The sequence below is a fragment of the Salmo salar genome, chromosome ssa20, assembly GCF_905237065.1.
Source record: "Salmo salar chromosome ssa20, Ssal_v3.1, whole genome shotgun sequence".
In the NCBI taxonomy this organism is placed as follows: Eukaryota; Metazoa; Chordata; class Actinopteri; order Salmoniformes; family Salmonidae; genus Salmo; species Salmo salar.
In genome coordinates, this window is record NC_059461.1 from 64,772,373 (window position 1) to 64,794,152 (window position 21,780).

At 42.6% G+C, this 21,780-nt stretch overlaps 1 protein-coding gene across 1 annotated transcript; it reads right to left on the bottom strand.

Annotated features, from left to right (window-relative positions):
* Positions 1 to 828: 828 nt before the first annotated feature.
* Positions 829 to 9,278, bottom strand: LOC106581173 (multidrug and toxin extrusion protein 1). Its single transcript, XM_014163050.2, has 17 exons — positions 9,018 to 9,278; positions 8,572 to 8,673; positions 8,249 to 8,317; positions 7,585 to 7,733; positions 7,290 to 7,332; positions 6,584 to 6,628; positions 6,396 to 6,493; positions 6,161 to 6,258; positions 5,795 to 5,908; positions 5,482 to 5,549; positions 5,132 to 5,240; positions 4,925 to 5,000; positions 4,543 to 4,612; positions 2,152 to 2,284; positions 1,792 to 1,886; positions 1,663 to 1,705; positions 829 to 1,517 (listed from the first exon to the last, which is right to left on the bottom strand). Exons 1-17 carry the CDS (start codon positions 9,174 to 9,176, stop codon positions 1,273 to 1,275), a joined length of 1,716 nt encoding a protein of 571 aa, XP_014018525.1. The 5' UTR covers positions 9,177 to 9,278; the 3' UTR covers positions 829 to 1,272.
* Positions 9,279 to 21,780: the final 12,502 nt, after the last annotated feature.

Consider the following 21,780-nt stretch of genomic DNA (forward strand, 5'->3'; position numbering starts at 1 on the left):
ATTGCTTGCTTTTCTAAAGTCTAGCAACCTTGCCAGCAGGCATGCCGGCTAAGATACGTAGTTAGACAAGCTACTCTAACTTGATTGATAGCCTGAAATGGCTTGGTAGCTACACTCTTCGAAAAAAAGGTGTTATCTAGAACCAAAAAGGGTTCTTCTGCTGTCTCCATGGGAAAACCCTTTGAAGCTGCCGGTGATGGGCAGAAGGGTATGCTTGTAAATTAATTTGATCAAGCTGTTTAGCCTATTGATTCCTTCTTGAAGTTGGCTTTAGCTAGCCAGCTAGATAGGTTCCCAATCTCCCAACCTCATAACTAACTCGAAGAAAAAAGGGTTCCAAAGGGTTCTGCGGCTGTCCCCCTAGTATAACCCAAGGGTTCTACCTGGAACCAAAAAGGGTTCTACCTGGATCCAAAAATGGCAAAAAGGGTTATCCTTGACGGACAGCTGCAGAACCTTTTGGAACCCTTTTTTCTTCGAGTTAGTTATGAGGTTGGGAGATTGGGAACCTATCTAGCTGGCTAGCTAAAGCCAACTTCAAGAAGGAATCAATAGGCCACACAGCTTGATCAAATGAATTTACAAACCCTTCTGCCCATCACTGGCAGCTAGAATCAAATCAAATGCTGTGTGTGTCACTCTACACTCTCTCTCTCCTCCTCCACTGATGATATTGCACACACTAGAGTATCTAGCCTCCTGCCTAAGCATATCTTTCCTCTGTGCACCTTGGAAGGAAACGCTTACGAGGAAGAATGGGGGGGGGGGGATTGGTCCAGTCGGTGTGCCCCCAGATCTTGTTATAAATAATTATGATAACACGTTGGCTTAAAAAAGTTTAGTAGTTCATTTTAATTTTGTATTATAAGGGGGTATGTGGCTTTGGGCCCCCTATGGGTATGACACCACTGTTTTTGGAATTAATTAATAGAATGGAATACAAACATTTTGGATCGTACAGTGTGAGTCTGTCTTTACTTTTTGGTTTGCACGATATTATTACGATGAGAAAACATTAGGTTTGATTGGTTTGTGTAATCAGCTCAGACAGTGTGATACAATTTCATTCCAATGAGAAATGAAAAGACCCAGAATAAATAATCTCTTGGCTCCACACAGACCAACAGTACTGGAACAATTTGGCACCATAGTTTGGCCAGCTCCTCTCCAGTCCTATCTTCTCTGTATCGTTGCTTAGGTGGTCCTCATACCACTCTGGTTGAGTGGAGCTATCTCTGGAACCCATCCTCTCTGGAACTCACTTTGTGTTCATCAAGTGAGGTTGGTGAGCAGTATGTTGATGATGATTCCCAGGGCCAGGATGAAGAGCATGACACACAGAGCCAGGCCCCTCCGCATAACCAGGGCCCTGTGGGCCAGAAAGGCCTCTACCATGCTGAGGGCCACCCTGTCCCCAACCTCACCGTCAGCCTCAGCCCCATCCTCAGCCAGGGCATTTCTGTCTGTGTGGCCCTCACAGGGAGCTATATCATTTGATTGGGCCTCTGGGGCCATGTCTGTCACACAGAAACACACCTATTAGACAGAGCATTGATTCTTCCATAAACAAGAATAAAATTATACATTTGTAAAGCCATGTAAAGAGTTATGATGATGAATGAGTAAAGTGAAGGGTCAATGATTAAACTGAGACTTTCTTACCCATGTCTGTAGAGTTCCCCTGTACCTCAGCTCTGATCTGGGCCTGCAAACAACCCAACACATCACCATTAAAATCCTCTTTACATGAAATGAAATAAAGACTTGAGTGTTATGCCTTTGTTCCCTCACCTCTACAGTGGCATTCTTCCAGTTCATTCTGGATAGGTAGACGATGAGGAAGGAGGACTGTAGGAACACACAGGTAAACAGACCGGTCCACAGGCCTGGGGGTGGAGACCAAACATAACAGTAACAGTCAAAGAAGTAAAGACAATTGAAGGAAGCAGTAGGGAGATTGGCGGCAGTTTGTCTTTGCTTTAGCCAACTTGTCACCTTGCCACACAAACCAACAATGTAATGTTGTTAAATTACGAAACAGTCAGGCGCCCAGGTGCAATACGGGAGCAATCAAAAGACTGAAAAAGGAATGAAATATTACTCCATAAATTCAAAGGACAAAATGTGAAACACATTTATAGATGTTCTTACCCATGATTCCTAGTTTGGCAGCAAACATCAGGGACACTCCAATAGGAAAGCCAACCCCATAGAAACCCAGAATGTTGCATATCGCCCCAACCTTCTGCTTACCTGCACCCCTTATAATACTACCTGAGGCAGCCTGGGGAACCAGGAGAAACAGAGACAAGGTTACTGTTGTACTACAAACATAGTGCCTTCGGAAAGTATTCAGACCCCTTGATGTTACAGCCTTATTTTAAAATGTATCAAATAAAACAAATCTTCATCAATCTACATACAATACCCAATAATCACAAAGCGAAAAACAGATTTTTTGACATTTTCGCAAATGTATTACAAATAAAAAACAGAAATACCTTATTTACATAAGTATTCAGACCCTTTGCTATGAGACTCAAAATTGAGCTCAGGTGCATCCTGTTCCCATTGATCATCCTTGAGATGTTTCTATAACTTGATTGGAGTCCACCTGTGGTAAATTCGAAAAGGCACACACCTGTCTATGTAAAGGTCCCACAGTTGACAGTGCATGTCAGAGAAAAAACCAAGCCATGATGTCGAAGGAATTGTCCGTAGAGCTCTGAGACAGGATTGTGTCGAGGCACAGATCTGGGGAAGGATACCAAAACATTTCTGCAGCATTGAAGTTCCCCAAGAACACAGTGGCCTCCATCATTCTTAAATGTGAGAAGAACCACCAAGACTCTTCCTAGAGCTGGCCGCCCGGCCAAACTGAACAATCGGGGGAGAAGGGCCTTGGTCAGGTAGGTGACCAATTTTAAAATATTTTTTACATGTAACCTTTATTTAACCAGGAAAAGCCCATTGAGACCCAGAGTCTCTTTTTCAAAGGAGACCTGGCCAAGAAGGCAGCAACAATCAATACATTACAGAATTAAAACATAGAGCAATACAATACAGCAACATGATCCAACCTAAAAAAAAAAAGCATTTACACTCCTCTCTAAGAGTCTCCCATCAATATTTTAAATTAATTCAACGGCACTAACATATCTAGATGAATCATGGATTGTAGATTGTAGATTATTCCATGTATATAGACTTTTTCTCTATTGTTTATTCCATGTGTAACTCTGTGTTGTTGTTTGTGCTGCACTGCTTTGCTTTATCTTGGCCAGGTCGCAGTTGTAAATGAGAACTTGTTCTCAACTAGCCTACCTGGTTAAATAAAGGTGAAATATATAGTTTTTAATTTGTCTGGTGCACAAGAAGAGAAGGCAGTCTTGCCTAATACTGTGAATGTCCTGGGGACTTTAAGTAGCAACCACCTAGCAGACCGAGTATGGTAACTGCTGGTGGTGAAGGAGACCAGACTACACAGGTAAAGAGGGAGTTTACCCAATGGTCACTCTGACAGAGCTCCAGAGATGCTCTGTGGAGATGGGAGAACTTTCAAGAAGGACAACCATCTCTGCACCACTCCACCAATCAGGCCTTTATGGTAGAGTGGCAAGATGGAAGCAACTCCTCAGTAAAAGGCACATAACAGCCCGCTTGGAGTTTGCCAAAAGGCACCCAAAGGGCTCTGACCATGAGAAACAAGATTCTCTGGTCTGATGAAACCAAGATTGAACACTTTGACCTGAATGCAAAGCGTCACGTCTGGATAAAACCTGGCACCATCTCTACGGTGAAGCATGGTGGTGGCAGAATCATGCTGTGGGGATGGTTTTCAGCAGCAGGGACTGGGAGACTAGTCAGGATTGAGGGAAAGATGAGCAGAGCAAATTACAGAGAGATCCTTAATGAAAACCTCCTCCAGAGCGCTCAGGACCTCAAACTGGGGTGAAGGTCCACCTTCAACAGGACAATGACCTTAAGCACACAGCTAAGACAATGCAGGACTGGCTTCGGGACAAGTCTCTGAATGTCCTTGAGTGGCCCAGCCAGAGCCCAGACTTGAACCCAATCGAACATCTCTTGAGAGACCTGAAAATAGCTGTGCAGTGACGCTCCTCATCCAACCTGACAGAGCTTGAGAGGATCTGCAGAGGAGATACTCCCCAAATACAGTTGTGCCACGCTTGTAGCGTCATACCCAGGAAGACTCAAGCCTGTAATCGCTGCCAAAAGGTGCTTCAACAAAGTACTGAGTAAAGGGTCTGAATATTTATGTAAATGGCATATATATATTTGCTAAAAAAAATGAAACCTGATTTTGCTCTGTCATTATGGGGTATTGTGTATAGATTGATGAGGTGAAAAATAATGTAATACATTTTAGAATAAGGCTGTAATGTAACAAATGTGTAAAGTATTTCCTTAATGCACTGTACCTGTTATAATGGTACCTTTGATATTATAAAGAGTGGATCTATAATGTGATGAGTAAAGGGAGCTATGAGTTGTGATACAGTAGCAGCATTGACTCCTTACCGATATTGCATCTAACAGAAGAAAAGGGGCGTAGAAAGCCATAACTTGAGCAACCCTCTCCCTGATCTGCCTGTTGGTAGAAATTCAGGGGGAAGAAATACATTCAGTTATGTAAATCAATGACAGAGACACCTCGCCCTAGTTAAAGTGTGAAGGAATATGTAAGCCAAGTTCATGACTGTGTACTTCTGTATTACAGTGAGTGACTTAGCTATGTCATAGAGAAAGGTCATCAATATTCACGCTCATACACAGATACATTACAACACACCAGGGTTGTAGTAAAACACAACAAACTGCAAAGTCATGGCGATGAACAACAGATCCCAAAGCCACAGAAACAAATCTGTAGTGGTAAATTACCACAGACTACATTACTCACTCATCATATGTAAAGACATAGGAGATTTTGTCCTTCAGTATCCCAACAAGAACCGACAAGCACACAGAAACTGACCCTGGACAGAGACAAAAGGTCATACATAGACTGAACACATTTCTTCAGTAAAACGTATCATTTAATTATCGTATTAATGCTTTATTTTCTTTTGTCAAGCGTTTAAATATTATTTGAGGTGTTCACACATACCAGCACAGAACATGGCCAGCTTGGCAGACAGCTTGGCCTGCTCTGTATCTCCAGCCCCCAGAGCATTGCCCACCCTCACACTGCCTGCCACACTGAACCCTAGAGGGAACTGACAACACACACACGCGCACGCACGCGCACACACACATACACACACACACACACACACACACACACACACACACACACACACACACACACACACACACACACACACACACACACACACACACACACACACACACACACACACACCCAGATGGCTCACTCTCTATGTGACTAGTGTGAATATATGGTATGATGGATTAACATTTGCCAAAAGTAAAAAAAAGTCTCAACTATATATTTACCATGTAGCAAATGTTTGCCAGTTCGTAGACGACTGATTGAGCTCCAAGCTCCACCTCACTTATCAGACCTGCCATTGAGAGGTAGTGAGAAGGGATATCAAACCAAAGCAGAAACACTGTAACATCTAAACAGTTTGTAATGTGTAGAAATACCCACAAGCAAATAGTAAAATCTAGAACACCATTTCACATAAAACAAATAATAATAGAGAGATATTCAATGACATTCAGAGACTTCAATGCAAAACAACCAGATAGCTAAATAACAAAATAACCAGACACCATATAGACCTGCTTCCATCTGTTGCCGTACCTGCTAGAAAACCTCCAATCTCATAGGTCCACCACTCCACACAGAGCATGATCATGCTAGGAATGGCCAGGTGGACATATGTGTCCCAGTCTTCCAGGCACTCCCAAGACCAGCCTACAAGGAACACAAGGCTCAGACACTGGGATCCTCACTTAAAGGTTAATGCTCATGTTCTCACAGAAGGTGTTTGGAGGAAGCCAAAAACAGCGCACTTGGTTTGACATTGCACTGCTGTCCCTCAATAAATGCATACTAATAAATGCATATTATGCATCACTTTGTATGGGATCCATTCAAGTCACAGAGAGTTCAAAGAGTTTGTGGATTTGGTGGTATAAGATCTACTTTAGTGTAATCATGTCTCACCTGCCCAGGTGGCCTTGTGTAGTTCCTTCCACAGGATGTAGGTATAGAGCATAACAGCCAGAGAGAGCTGAGAGATGGTGTTGGCCCATGCAGACCCACTGTCAACCGAAAACAATCCACAACATACATTACATCCTATAGCCCTCAGTGCTAACAATTACCATCCCATCCTATATCCATTACATCAATGGTAATGGTGGTGAGAGAATAATCACTGTTTGGGGATGACACTCACGCTACACCCAGGTCCAGAACATAGAGGAAGATGTAGTTGATGAGGGCATTCAGTAGGTTAGCCACCACACCTGTGATGACCTGCGGCCATATGATTCCCTGAAGGACAATAAAGTCTCATTCAGATCAAATGGTCAGGTGATTATTCTAGTTGCAGGGCGACTGACTGAGGTCTAGGTTAGCTCTAACCTGATTCTGTAGATATCTGGCCTCCAGCTGGTAAATAAAAGTGGCCTGTTAAAAAATGTATGATGAACATGTTTCAGTAAGTTATTGACATGTGAAATTCATTATTATCTTAATGGCAGTGGTGGAAAAAGTACCCAATTGTCATACTTGAGTAAAAGTAAAGATACCTTAATAGAAAATGACTCAAGTAAAAGTCACCCAGTAAAATACTACTAGAGTAAAAGTCTAAAAGTATTTGATTTTAAATATACTTAAGTATCAAAAGTAAATGAATAATTTCAAATTGCTTATATTATGCAAATCAGAAGGCACATTATTCTTGGTTTATGTAATTTACAGATAACCAGGGGCACACTCCAACACTCAGAAATAATTTACAAATGAAGCATTTGTGTTTGGTGATTCTGCCAGATCAGCGGCAGTAGGGATGACCAGGGATTTTCTCTTGATAAGTATGTGAATTTGACCATTTTCCTGACCTGCTAAGCCTTCAAAATGTAACAAGTACTTTTGGGTGTCAGGAAAAATGTATGGAGTAAAATGTACATTATTTTCTTTAGGAAGTAAAAGTAGTCAAAAATAGTAATAGTAAAGTAATGTACAGACACCCCAAAAACTACTTAAGTGGTACTTTAAAGTATTTTTATTTTACACTACTGCTTAATAGACTGTGTTCACGTGTGTCTGGGTAGATAGATGTACTCACTGGGAGTGCTGGCATAAAAATCTTCACATAGATCTGAGACAACCTAAAGTGACATAAGAGAGCTCTATCAGAATGATCCAAAACAATAATCACATTCTACAAACCGTTCTCTACATGTCACTTGTGAATGACAGAAAACAAACACATTCAGAGACATAGCCTGCGTCCCAAATATCATCCTATTCCCTATGGGCCCTTGTCAAAAGTATTGCACTATATAAGGAATAGGGTGCCATTTTAGACATCTATTAGATCTGGGGTAACTGTGTGCAGTGACTGGAGGAGTCTGACCTACCTGGCAACCTCTGGGCTCTGTTTGACAGCCAGGAGGATGGGTTCTGTGTTAAGGAGAATAGCCCAGCATGGGAAACAGGCCAGAAGTTGAATGAGGATGGCTCTCTGTAGAATGACCCCAACTTTCAGGAGGTTGCGGCTCCCAAAGGTCTGCAGGGAGAAATAATCAAGTTCATCTTTGAGTGGAACGGCAGGATACTGTAGCTCTGGTCCCGGGTGCTACATCAATCAATCAAATGTATTTATAAAGCCATTTTTACATCAGTCGATGTCACAAAGTGCTGTACAGAAACCCAGCCTAAAACCCCAAACAGCAAGCAATGCAGATGTAGAAGCAAGCTGGCTAGGAAAAACTCCCTAGAAAGGCAGGAACCTAGGAAGAAACCTAGAGCGGAACCAGGCTCTGAGGGGTGGCCAGTCCTCTTCTGGCTGTGCCGGGTGGAGATTATAACAGTACATGGCCAAGATGTTCAAACGTTCATAGATGACCAGCAGGGTCAAATAATAATAATCCCAGTGGTGATTACATGCAATTTACTGATACTGAGCAATAGCAAGCCGTGTATGACCCCCTGGACCAGAGCTATGATGACGATGCTATTGGTAACATTTTGGGGACAGTGGTCTGTGTTAGGAGGAGGAAACAGACTAGGTTTCATACCTACCTGAGATATGAGTGTGTCACACGCTGATGATAAACCAGACCCAATGGAGATACCTGTAACATTAATCACCTGGAAGACCAGAACAGAGATTTTGAGAAATTTAGAAATTGGTTGAAACTGTCAATTTCATAGTGTGCTGTAATTACAACAGTTATGCAATATTACCACAGCTAGGTACCAGTCTATTTGTGCCATCATGTTTGACATGACACGGAGTGGCAGAAGTCACATTATGGCACAAACATACTGGTACCCAGTATAATATTACCCACAATTGTTGTAATAAAAAAGTTATATAAACTCATAAGTCAATCAATACTTACAGCTACGGCAAGAGCCACCCCTGCCAGTTCTGTCTTCCCCAAATGGCCACAGAAAACTGTACTGACGAAACTCACTAAAAAGACCATGAGCTGAGCCATAACCTGGTGCCGATACAACCACAACATTTGATAAATCAGTTGATATAGTCGTGTATACTATCAGGAATATGTGTAGTGAATAGGCCTAACACTGAGGTGTTATACATGCATCAAATGTATGGCTTGAGGTCATTCAAAGTAAGTAGATGAAGCGATGAAAAAACATCTATAGTGTGCCAGATGCCAGTAACCTATAATTAGCCAGTGTGCCAGTGGCCTTAAAGTGAATTCAATATTATATAAGCAACACTGCTAAATAACAATAATAATTTAATTTAGAAATGTATGGTTTCATATAACTTTGAACTAATTGTGGACACGAAAAATGGAATATAGATGTTTCTTACCACAGGCCCAGCCAATGTTGATAATTCAATCATTTCTTTTTTGAAGTCAACAGGAATCAACCTGCGAATACATCTCAAGCAGTTCCCAAATATTGTCAATGAATATGAAGAGCTTTCATTCCCATTCGTCCTACTCTCCACAATTACATTAGTATCCATTTCTTAAGACTGTCACTCAGAAAAGTCTGTATGGTCAAGTAAGAACAAGGTGGTATTCTAGCGACCAGCTGCCAGAGTGAGACTTCCTATCTGATGACGGACTATGTCACTTCCTATCTCTGATTTAGCTGTACACAAGCAATCTCAACTAGCATTGTTAAACATGACTGCCAATCCACTGCTGGACAAAGTTCACAGTGTTTTGTCAATTCTGCAACTCCACCAGATGATGGAGCTCTTCCCTATTGAACTCTGAGGCAGTGTTCGAGAGCATCAATTTTTCTCAGTAGCTGATTAATGACTGAGCAGACTGGCACATCTACAAATAATGAGTAGTAATTTAAGATGATTTGTAGATCAGTAAGTATTTTGTCACCGACTGCAATGTAGTCGATTTCAAACACGACTAGGCACTTTTAACAATGACATTCACAAAGGTCTAAAGCTGTAAAAGCCTCTGAAAGAAAGTCGATGGTAGGTGACAGTCCCATCAGCTGAAAGATCAAACATATGAGGCACTAGAGGGATGACACTTCCTCTGGCTACAGTAGTGTAGATAATAGTGTCTGTCTGAAAGTAACAGAGACCTGGCAGCCTAATGGGCCTCTAAGACTATTTCAAATATATTTAAAACACACTTAAACTATGAGCAATATCTATCATACAAAAAAGGTGCTACAGTGAGGGAAAAAAAGTATTTGATCCCCTGCTGATTTTGTACGTTTGCCCACTGACAAAGAAATGATCAGTCTATAATTTTAATGGTAGGTTTATTTGAACAGTGAGAGACAGAATAACAACAACAAAAATCCAGAAAAAAACGCATGTCAAAAATGTTATAAATTGATTTAAATTTTAATGAGGGAAATAAGTATTTGACCCCCTCTCAATCAGAAAGATTTCTGGATCCCAGGTGTCTTTTATACAGGTAACGAGCTGAGATTAGGAGCACACTCTTAAAGGGAGTGCTCCTAATCTCAACTTGTTACCTGTATAAAAGACACCTGCCCACAGAAGCAATCAATCAATCAGATTCCAAACTCTCCACCATGGCCAAGACCAAAGAGCTCTCCAAGGATGTCAGGGACAAGATTGTAGACCTTCACAAGGCTGGAATGGGCTACAAGACCATCGCCAAGCAGCTTGGTGAGAAGGTGACAACAGTTGGTGCGATTATTCGCAAATGGAAGAAACACAAAAGAACTGTCAATCTCCCTCAGCCTGGGGCTCCATGCAAGATCTCACCTCGTGGAGTTGCAATGATCATGAGAACGGTGAGGAATCAGCCCAGAACTACACGGTAGGATCTTGTCAATGATCTCAAGGCAGCTGGGACCATAGTCACCAAGAAAACAATTGGTAACACACTACGCCGTGAAGGACTGAAATCCTGCAGCGCCCACAAGGTCCCCTGCTCAAGAAAGCACATATACATGCCCGTCTGAAGATTGCCAATGAACATCTGAATGATTCAGAGGACAACTGGGTGAAAGTGTTGTGGTCAGATGAGACCAAAATGGAGCTCTTTGGCATCAACTCAACTCACCGTGTTTGGAGGAGGAGGAATGCTGCCTATGACCCCAAGAACACCATCCCCACCGTCAAACATGGAGGTGGAAACATTATGCTTTGGGGGTGTTTTTCTGCTAAGGACAGGACAACTTCATCGCATCAAAGGGACGATGGATGGGCCATGTATCGTCAAATCTTGGATGAGAACCTCCTTCTCTCAGCCAGGGCATTGAAAATGGGCCGTGGATGGGTATTCCAGCATGACAATGACCCAAAACACACGGCCAAGGCAACAAAGGAGTGGCTCAAGAAGAAGCACATTAAGGTCCTGGAGTGGCCTAGCCAGTCTCCAGACCTTAATCCCATAGAAAATCTGTGGAGGGAGCTGAAGGTTGGAGTTGCCAAACGTTAGCCTTAATGACCTGGAGTAGATCTGCAAAGAGGAGTGGGACAAAATCCCTCCTGAGATGTTTGCAAACCTGGTGGCCAACTACAAGAAACGTCTGACCACTGTGATTGCCAACAAGGGTTTTGCCACCAAGTACTAAGTCATGTTTTGCAGAGGGGTCAAATACTTATTTCCCTCATTAAAATGCAAATCATTTTATAACATTTTTGACATGCGTTTTTCTGGATTTTTGATGTTGTTATTCTGTCTCTCACTGTTCAAATAAACCTACCATTAAAATTATAGACTGATCATTTCTTTGTCAGTGGGCAAACATACAAAATCAGCAGGGGATCAAATACTTTTTTCCCTCACATAATCTACAATGAAAACAGGTTATTTGACTGTCCCCATCGGAGAATCCTTTGAAGAGCCTCTTTTGGTTCAAGGAAGAACCCCTTTGGTTCAAGGTAGAAACCTTTTGGTTTCCTTGTAGGACCATACATGGAACCCAAAACAGTTCTACCTGGAACCAAAATGGTTTCTACCTGGAACCAAAAAGTGTTCTCCTGTGGGACAGCTGCAGAACCTTTATGGAACCCTTTTTTTCTAAGAGTGTATACTGTAGGCCTACATTTTGTTTGACACTATGCGTACCACATTGGATGCTCCTCAGAGGTGGAAGGGGAGGACCATCCTCCTCAGTGAAACATTACAAAGTTATCCTTTTTAGATAAAAATGTACTAAATATATTCACATCACCAAATAATTGATTAAAACACTGGAATAGAGGTCTACAGTAGCCTCAACTGCACTCTGTAGGGTAGCACCATGGTGTAGCCGGTGGACAGCTAGCTTCCGTCCTCCTGTGGGTACATTGACTTCAATACAAAATCTAGGAGGCTCGTGGTTCTCACCCGCTTCCATAGACTTACACAGTAATTATGACAACTTCCGGAGGACGTCCTCCAACCTATCAGAGCTCAAGCAACATGAACTGAAATGTTGTCCACCCAATCAAAGGATCAGAGAATTAATCTAGTACTGAAAGCATAAGCTATAACTAGCTAGCACTGCAGTGCCTAACATATGGTGAGTAGTTGACTGAAAGAGAGAGAAAGGCAATAGTTGTATAGTGTTGAACAAAGTAATTTCTTAAAAAATGAAGAAGCAAGAGAGAAAGAGAGGGGAGAGAGATTTTGATATATTTTGTTGTATTTTTTCACATTCACTTACTTAGCTAGTGAATGCAGCTAGCTAGTTTAGCCTATTCAAAACAGAGGGATGCTAAGTTAGCTAACTGGCTATAGCTATCCAACACTGGAACTCTTCCAAGTCAAGGTAAGCTTTTGGTTGTATTCATTTATTGTCACCAGGATCCGCAGGTGTAACTGCTAAACTGCTTGCTACTGACTGTAAACTATACTGCATGATTGTAGCGGGTTTACTAGTTGTAGTAGCTATGTTGACTATGACGTTATTATGGTGACAACGATGTAGGCTGTGTGTAGCGGTTATGATATGGTTTGGCTTGGAAAGGTTTTTTGCCTGGTCACAGAAAGCTGATGTGTTGTGCACTGAAGTCCACAAGCGAAGGGGAAAGGTGAGAGGAGAGTGTGTAGATGTGGGAAAGAATACAACAATGCTTTTTTATGAGGCTGCTACGAAAGTGAACTGTGTTTGCGTGTGATCAGGGGTGTATTCATTCCACTAATTCTTTTGAAAAAAGTTTCTTAAACAGAAGCAAACGGAACAAAACAGGGATGAACATACCTGAATTTGTCCAATAGAAACTCTCTCGTTTGCAACTGTTGAACTAATGATTACACCCTAGACCAGCTAGATGCAAGCAAAAGTGTGCAAGGCAGTATTGAATGTGTCAATGTCTGTCACCTTAATTACTCAAATTTTTTGGTTTAGACACACCTACTTATTCAAGGGTTCTTCTTTATTTTTACTGTTTTCTACATTGTAGAATAAAATAACACCTACGGAATCATGTAGTAACCAAAAAAGTGTTAAACAATCCAAATATATTTTATATTTGAGATTCTTCAAATAGCCACCCTTTGCCTTGATGACAGCTTTGCACACTCTTGGCATTCTCTCAACCAGCTTCATGAGGTAGTCACCTGGAATGCATTTCAATTAACAGGTGTGCTTTCCTAAAAGTTGCGTTTGAGCCAATCAGTTGTGTTGTGACAAAGTAGGGGAGGTATACAGAAGAAAGCCCTATTTGGTAAAAGACCAAGTCCATATTATTGTCACGTCCTGACCATATACTTAGGTTTTTTTGTATTATATTTGGTCAGGACGTGGCAGTTATGTTTGGTTATGGTATAGTGGGGTTGTGAGTGTTGGGGTAGGTTCTAGGTTAGGTATTTCTATGTGGAGTTTAGTGAGTGTATGTTTGTTTGGTTAATTGGGGTTGGGACTCTCAGTTGAAGGCAGGTGTTGTCTATCTGCCTTTGATTGAGAGTCCCATATAGTGGGGTGTGTTTGTTTGATTTTTGTGGGTAATTGTAATTTTGCACTGTGTTTCGTTTCACCTGTGAAACTGTCACCTTTCTCCTCTGAGTGTTTATTTTGTTTTGTCGTTTCCATCTAAAATAAATATGATGTGGAACAGTCAACCTGCTGCGTATTGGTCATCGAGTGATTTCGACATATCTTCCGATGAGGGAGAATACGAGGAACGTGACAGAATTACCCACCGACAACGGACCAAGCAGCAGAGGAAGGAGCAGCACAAGGAGAGGCACCAGGAGAAAGGCTATCTGGAATCATGGACTTGGGAGGAAATCCTGGACGGGAAAGGACCATGGACTCAAGCTGGGGATTATCGCCGCCCACAGTGGGAGATCGAGGCGGCGAGAGCTGAGAGGCGCTGGTATGAGGAGAGGGAGCGCAACGGACACGGGAGGCAGCCCCACAATTTTTTTGGGAGGGGGCACACGGGGAGATTGGCGGAGTCAGGTGGTAGACCTAAGCCAACTCCCCGTGCTTACCGGAAGCAGCGTGGTACTGGTAAGACACCGTGTTATGCTGTGGAGCGCACGGTGTCCCCAGTGCACGTTCAAAGCCCGGTGCGCTACATACCAGCCCCCGCAAGTGCCATGCGAGTGCAGGCATCGAGCCAGGGCGGATGGTGCCAGCTCAGCGCGTCTGGTCTCCAGTGCGCCTCCTCGGTCCAGGTTATCCTGCGCCGGCGTTGCGCACTGTGTCTCCAGAGCGCTGGGAGGGTCCAGTTCGCCCAATGCCTGCTCTCCGCCCGTGCCGGGCCAAAGTGGGCATTCAGCCTGGAGTGTGGGTAAAGAGTGTCCGTACCAGAACTCCAGTGCTCCCCCACAGCCCGGTTTATCCTGTGCCTCCTCCTCGGACCAGGCCTCCAGTGGGTCTCCCCATCCTGGTTCATCCTGTGCCACCTCCCAGGACCAGGCCTTCAGTGGGTCTCCCCATCCTGGTTCATCCTGTGCCACCTCCCAGGACCAGGCCTCCAGTGGGTCTCCCCATCCTGGTCCGTCCTGTGCCACCTCCTCGGACCAGGCCTCCAGTGGGTCTCCCCATCCTGGTTCATCCTGTGCCACCTCCCAGGACCAGGCCTTCAGTGGGTCTCCCCAGCCTGGTGAGTCCTGTGCCACCTCCCAGGACCAGGCCTTCAGTGGGTCTCCCCAGCCTGGTGAGTCCTGTGCCACCTCCCAGGACCAGGCCTCCAGTGGGTCTCCCCATCCTGGTCCGTCCTGTGCCACCTCCTCGGACCAGGCCTCCAGTGGGTCTCCCCATCCTGGTTCATCCTGTGCCACCTCCCAGGACCAGGCCTTCAGTGGGTCTCCCCAGCCTGGTGAGTCTTGTGCCTGTGCCCAGGGCCAGGCATCCATCATGTCTCCCCAGCCTGGTGAATCCTGGGTCAGGGCCGTCGGAGGATCCGACACCGGGGTGCGGCCCAGAGGATCCGACACCGGGGTGCGGACCAGAGTATCCGACAACCTCTTGCGACCCGGGACTGAGGGGAGCTGCCTGTGACCCAGAACCGGGTGAGTCTGGTCACAATTCTAAAATAAAGTTGATTAACTATGACTGTGATGATTCTGCCTACAACCCAGAACCGAAGGAGTCTGCTTACAGCCTGGGACCGACGGAGTCGGCCCACGAACCAGAACCAAAGAAGTCTGCCTACTGTCCTAAGCCCAACAGGTCTGTCTACGGTCTGTTGGACAGTAGGCCAGAACCGGAGCCACCTCCAATAGAGGTGGGTTGGGGAGGGGGTGTAGCACTGTGCCGTCGTTGACGGCAGCCACCCTCCCTTCCCTCCCTTTAGTTAGGAGGTTAATTGTGTGTTGTTTTTTTTGTTTTGTTTTTTTCTGTTGGTTTTGTGCATTCAGTGTATGCACCTTTAGGGGGGGTAATGTCACGTCCTGACCATATACTTAGGTTTTTTGTATTATATTTGGTCAGGACGTGGCAGTTATGTTTGGTTATGGTATAGTGGGGTTGTGAGTGTTGGGGTAGGTTCTAGGTTAGGTATTTCTATGTGGAGTTTAGTGAGTGTATGTTTGTTTGGTTAATTGGGGTTGGGACTCTCAGTTGAAGGCAGGTGTTGTCTATCTGCCTTTGATTGAGAGTCCCATATAGTGGGGTGTGTTTGTTTGATTTTTGTGGGTAATTGTAATTTTGCACTGTGTTTCGTTTCACCTGTGAAACTGTCACCTTTCTCCTCTGAGTGTTTATTTTGTTTTGTCGTTTCCATCTAAAATAAATATGATGTGGAACAGTCAACCTGCTGCGTATTGGTCATCGAGTGATTTCGACATATCTTCCGATGAGGGAGAATACGAGGAACGTGACAATTATGGTAAGAACAGCTCAAATAAGCAAAGAGAAACGACAGTCCATCATTAATTTAAGACATGAAGGTCAGTTAATACGGACAATTTCAAACACTTTCTTCAAGTGCAGTCGCAAAAACCATCAAGCGCTATGATGAAACTGGCTCTCATGAGGACCGTCACAGGAAAGGAAGACCCAGAGTTACCTCTGAAGCAGAGGATAAGTTAGAGGTACCAGCCTCAGAAATTGCAGCCCAAATAAATGCTTCACAGAGTTCAAGTAACAGACACATCTCAACATCAACTGTTCAGAGGAGACTGTGTGAATCAGGCCTTCATGGTCGATTGCTGCAAAGAAACCACTACTAAAGGACACCAATAAGAAGAAGAGACTTGCTTGGGCCAAGAAACACGAGCAATGGACATTAGACCGGTGCAAATTTGTCATTTGGTCTGATGAGTCCAAATTAGAGATTTTTTGTTCCAACTGCCTTGTCTTTGTAAGACACAGTGTGGGTGAATGGATGATCTTCGCATGTGTATTTCCCACAGTGAAGCATGGAGGAGGAGGTGTTATAGTGTGGGGGTGCTTTGATGGTGACACTGTCTGTGATTTATTTACAATTCAAGGAATACTTAACCAACATGGCTACCACAACATTCTGCAGCAATACGCCATCCCATCTGGTTCGCACTTAGTGGGACTATCATTTCTTTTTTCAACAGTACAATGACCCAACACACCTCAAGGCTGTGTAAGGGCTATTTGACCAAGAAGGAGAGTGATGGAGTGCTGCATCAGATGACCTGGCCTCCACAATCACCCGACCTCAACGCAATTGAGATGGTTTGGGATGAGTTGGACTGCAGAGTGAAGGAAAAGCAACCAACAAGTGCTCAGCATATGTGGGAACTCCTTCAAGACCGTTGGAAAAGCATTCCAGGTGAAGCTGATTGGGAGAATGCCAAGAGTGTGCAAAGCTGTCATCAAAGCAAAGGGAGGCTATATATGTATATTTGTTTGACACTTTTTTGGTTACTATATGATTCCATATGTGTTATTTCATAGTTTTGATGTCTTCACTATTATTCTTCAATGTAGAAAATAGTAAAAAATGGAATGTTCTTAGTGTTCAAAACTCTCAGTGTACAATAGCACACACATGGCTAACAACACAAGTTCTGCCGTGCCGGTAACTTTACCAAAGGGCTTTACTTGTCTATAGAATATTTTTTACACAACCTCAGAAAAGAATATAGTTGCCATTCTCCCTTTCTTACTGAACACTGAATGTATATATAGGTAATAATAGAGGCTATGATACACACGGACATGTTTTAATTGGATAATGAGTGGGTGTTGGAGAGGCAGCAAAGAGAGAGAAAGGCACTGTAATTACATAGGCTTTCCCCCCCCTTAGGACGTTAAATCATAGTGATCTGAGCTGTACAATACACCCAACTAATCCTTAACATTTGAAATGCCCGAGACTCTGTGGTCAAGGTCAGGGCTTAGCTAAAATATTATATTGTATTTCTTCCTTCCTTCCTTCCTTCCTTTTTTTTCTCAGTCTCCTCTCTGCCTCTTGAGGTTTCTATTCTCCTCCATATTCAACAATAAATTGCTGTTTTGGGATGTTTTTAGCTGTCAATGACCATATCGTCTTGTAGGATTCAACCATTAAAAACCTGTAGTGTCTGTGAACTGTCTGCTTTCTTGTCTAGACTGTGAAACATACCATCTCTATACGATTCTTCCATGATATTGAAATATTCTCACCATGTCTCTACTGTGTGGTGTAATGAATTGGAGCTATAGCCCTAGAGACTATCAATAGGAGGCTGTGAAATGTACTATTTTGTCTGTACAACAATATAGGGTTTCTAGTGAATCTCCTGACCTCGCCAGGTTCATGCAATCTCTTTGTGATGGGACAGTGACACATTCTTTTCTCTCTCCCCAGGTAGAGCCTTTCAGCCAAAGCCTGTGCTGTGTTGGTGTACTGTGCACTAAGTTTATTGGATCATGTGGGCCTATGTACCAAACCACAAATCACTGAGAAAAGGAGCAGACGAAAACAATAGTATGGTCAGAGTCAGCTGTTAAAGTCTGCATGTTTTAGTCATTAAGTTGAGAAATAGCTAAGGCGTAGCCAAAGAGGATTGCTACTGAAATTTTGTCATCTCCTGTTTTCTGTTCAAACACGTTCTCTATTGTCCCGTTGATAACAGCTTCTAACATGCATCCTTGTCTTGATATTGTCCACATCTTTATACAGGTGTAGATGATTAAAAGACTCATTGTGATTGTAATCAGATCTTCCTGAACACCTCCGGAGGTAGTCAGGCACATTGTATCTGGATATCAATCAAGTGTAAACAGATATGGATGGTCAAACCATTTAAATCATCATTATACCGGTCTCTAAAATCATTGACAGGTAGCACCATTGACTTATGTCATCAATAATTGTCTTAAAATAAATAAATAAATATTATTTTGAAATATATCTGTCAAATAATCTGCATACAGGGAGGCACCAGGAAATCAGGAAACCTGGAATCTCCCCCACATTTAGTGAGGAATTTGATTAAATGTACAGCATTTCTTACAAAGGGCTTACTTTGACCATAACTGACAACATTAATTCCTATGATAGTTGTTTATAGGTCACAAATAAAACTATTTATTCTATAGGGGTTATACCGTTGAAGTCGGAAGTTTACATACACTTATGTTGGAGTCATTAAAACTATCTTTTCAACCACTCCACAAATTTCTTGTTAACAAACTATAGTTTTGGCAAGTCGGTTAGGACATCTACATTGTGCATGACACAAGTAATTTTTCCAACAATTGTTTACAGACAGATTATTTCAGTTATAATTCACTGTATCACAATTCCAGTGGTTCAGAAGGTTACATACACTAAATTGACTGCCTTTAAACAGCTTGGAAAATTCCAGAAAATGATGTCATGGCTTTAAAAGCTTCTGATAGGCTAATTGACATCATTTGAGTCAATTGGAGGTGTACCTGTGGATGTATTTCAAGGCCTACCTTCAAACTCAGTGTCCCTTTGCATGACATCGTGGGAAAATCAAAAGAAATCAGCAGAGACCTCAGAAAAATAAATACATTGCAGACCACAAGTCTGGTTCATCCTTGGGAGCAATTTCGAAATGCCTGAAGGTACCATGTTCAACTGTACAAACAATAGTACGCAAGTAATAAGACAATGGGACCACGCAGCCGTCATACCGCTCGGGAAAGAGACGCTTTCTGTCTCCTAGAGATGAATGTACTTTGGTGCAAAAAGTGCAAATCAATACCAGAAGAACAGCAAAAATGACCTTGTGAAGATGCTGGAGGAAACAGGTACAAAAGTATGAGTATCCACAGTAAAACAAGTCCTATATCGACATAACCTGAGAGGCCGCTCAGCAAGGAAGTAGCCACTGCTCCAAAACCGCCATAAAAAAGCCAGACTAGGGTTTGCAACTGCACATGGGGACAAAGATTGTACTTATTGGAGAAATGTCCTCTGGTCTGATGAAACAAAAATAGAACTGTTTGGCCATAATCACCATCGTTATGTTTGGAGGAAAAAGGGGGAGGCTTGCAAGCCGAAGAACACCATCCCAACCGTGAAGCATGGGGGTGGCAGCATCCTGTTGTGGGGGTGCTTTGCTGCAGGAGGGACTGGTGCACTTCACAAAATAGATGGCATCTTGAGGGAGGAAAATTATGTGGATATATTGAAGGAACATCTCAAGACATCAGTCAGGAAGTTAAAGCTTGGTCGCAAATGGGTCTTCCAAATAGACAATGACCCCAAGCATACTTCCAAAGTTGTGGCAAAACGGCTTAACCTCTCTTTGCCAGTGGGACGTTTGCGTCCCACCTAGTCAACAGCCAGTGGAATCGCGTCGCGCAAAATACAAATACCTCATAAATGCTATAACTTCAACTTCTCAAACATATGACTATTTTACACCATTTTTTAGATACACCTCTCCTGAATTGAACCACGTTGTCCGATTTCAAAAAGGCTTTACAGCAAAAGCAAAACATTAGATTATGTTAGGAGAGTACCCAGCCCAAAATAATCACACTGCCATTTTCAAAGCAACTAGCATGCATCACAAATACCCAAAACACAGCTAAATGCAGCACTAACCTTTGACAATCTTCATCAGATGACACTCCTAGGACATCATGTTACACAATACATGCATTTTTTTGTTCGATAAAGTTCATATTTATATATAAAAACAGCATTTTACATCAGCGCATGACGTTCAGAAAATATTTTCCCTCAAATGCTTCCGGTGAATCAGCGCTACAATTTACTAAATTACTATTCGAAAACATTGGTAAATTTATAATATTGTCATTCAAAGAATTATAGATTAATAACATCTCGTGAATGCAACCGCATTGCCAGATTTAAAAATAACTTTACTGGGAAATCACACTTTGCAATAAACGAGGTGCTATGCTCAGAAAAATAGGCTAGGCGATACAGGTTAGCGCCATCTTGGAACCATCTAAAATCAAATATACTATTGTAAATATTCCCTTACCTTTGATTATCTTCATCAGAAGGCACTTCCAGGAATCCCAGGTCCACAACAAATGTAGTTTTGTTCGAAAAAGTTAATAATTTATGTCCCAATAGCTCCTTCTTGTTAGCGCGTTCCGAAGGCTACTCATAATGTACGAGGTGCGCGGGACTTGTCGTCACGAATGTGCAAAAAATATATATTTACGTTCGTTCAAACATGTCAAACGTTGTATAACATAAATCTTTAGGGCCTTTTTCAATCAGAGCTTCAATAATATTCAAGGTGGACGATTGCATTGTCTTACTAAATGTTTCGGAATGAGAGGGTACCCATGGGCGCCCGCGTCATAGTAGTAATGGCCCTCCCTCTATGACCAACTTTCCAGGCATCTCGTTCGGTCAGTTTCTACCGGAGAAGACTCAAACCACTTTGTAAAGACTGTTGACATCTAGTGGAAGGCTTAGGAAGTGCTAATTGAATCCTAACTCACGATGTGTTTCATAGGCAAAGTGTTGAAGATGATTCCACAAATCAGATTTCCACTTCCTGCATGGAATCTTCTCAGGTTTTGGCCTGCCATATGAGTTCTGTTATACTCACAGACACCATTCAAACAGTTTTAGAAACTTTAGAGTGTTTTCTATCCAAATCTCAATATCAATAATTATATGCATATTCTAGTTAATGGGCAGGAGTAGTAACCAGATTAAATCGGGTACGTTTTTTATCCGGCCGTGCAAATACTGCCCCCTAGCCCCAACAGGTTTTAAGGACAACAAAGTCAAGGTATTGGAGTGGACATCACGAAGCCCTGACCTCAATCCTATAGAAAATGTGTGGGTAGAACTGAAAAAGCGTGTGTGAGCAAGGAAGCATACAAACCTGACTCAGTTACACCAGCTTTGTTAGGAGGAATGGGCCAAAATTCACCCAACTTATTGTGGGAAGCATGTGGAAGGTTACCCGAAAGTTTGACCCAAGTTAAACAATTTAAAGGCAATGCTACCAAATACTAATTGAGTGTATGTAAACTTCTGACCCACTGGGAGTGTGATGAAAAAAAAAAACAGCTGAAATAAATCATTCTCTCTACTATTATTTTGACATTTCACATTCTTAAAATAAAGTGGTGATCCTAACTGACCTAAAACAGGGAATTATTACTAGGATTAAATGTCAGGAATTGTGAAAAACTAAGTTTAAATGTATTTGGCTAAGGTGTATGTAAACTTCCGACTTCAACTGTAATGAATGTAAGGTTACAAGGGGTTTCTTTACATTCCAGGACCTGCTGGGAAGAACATAACT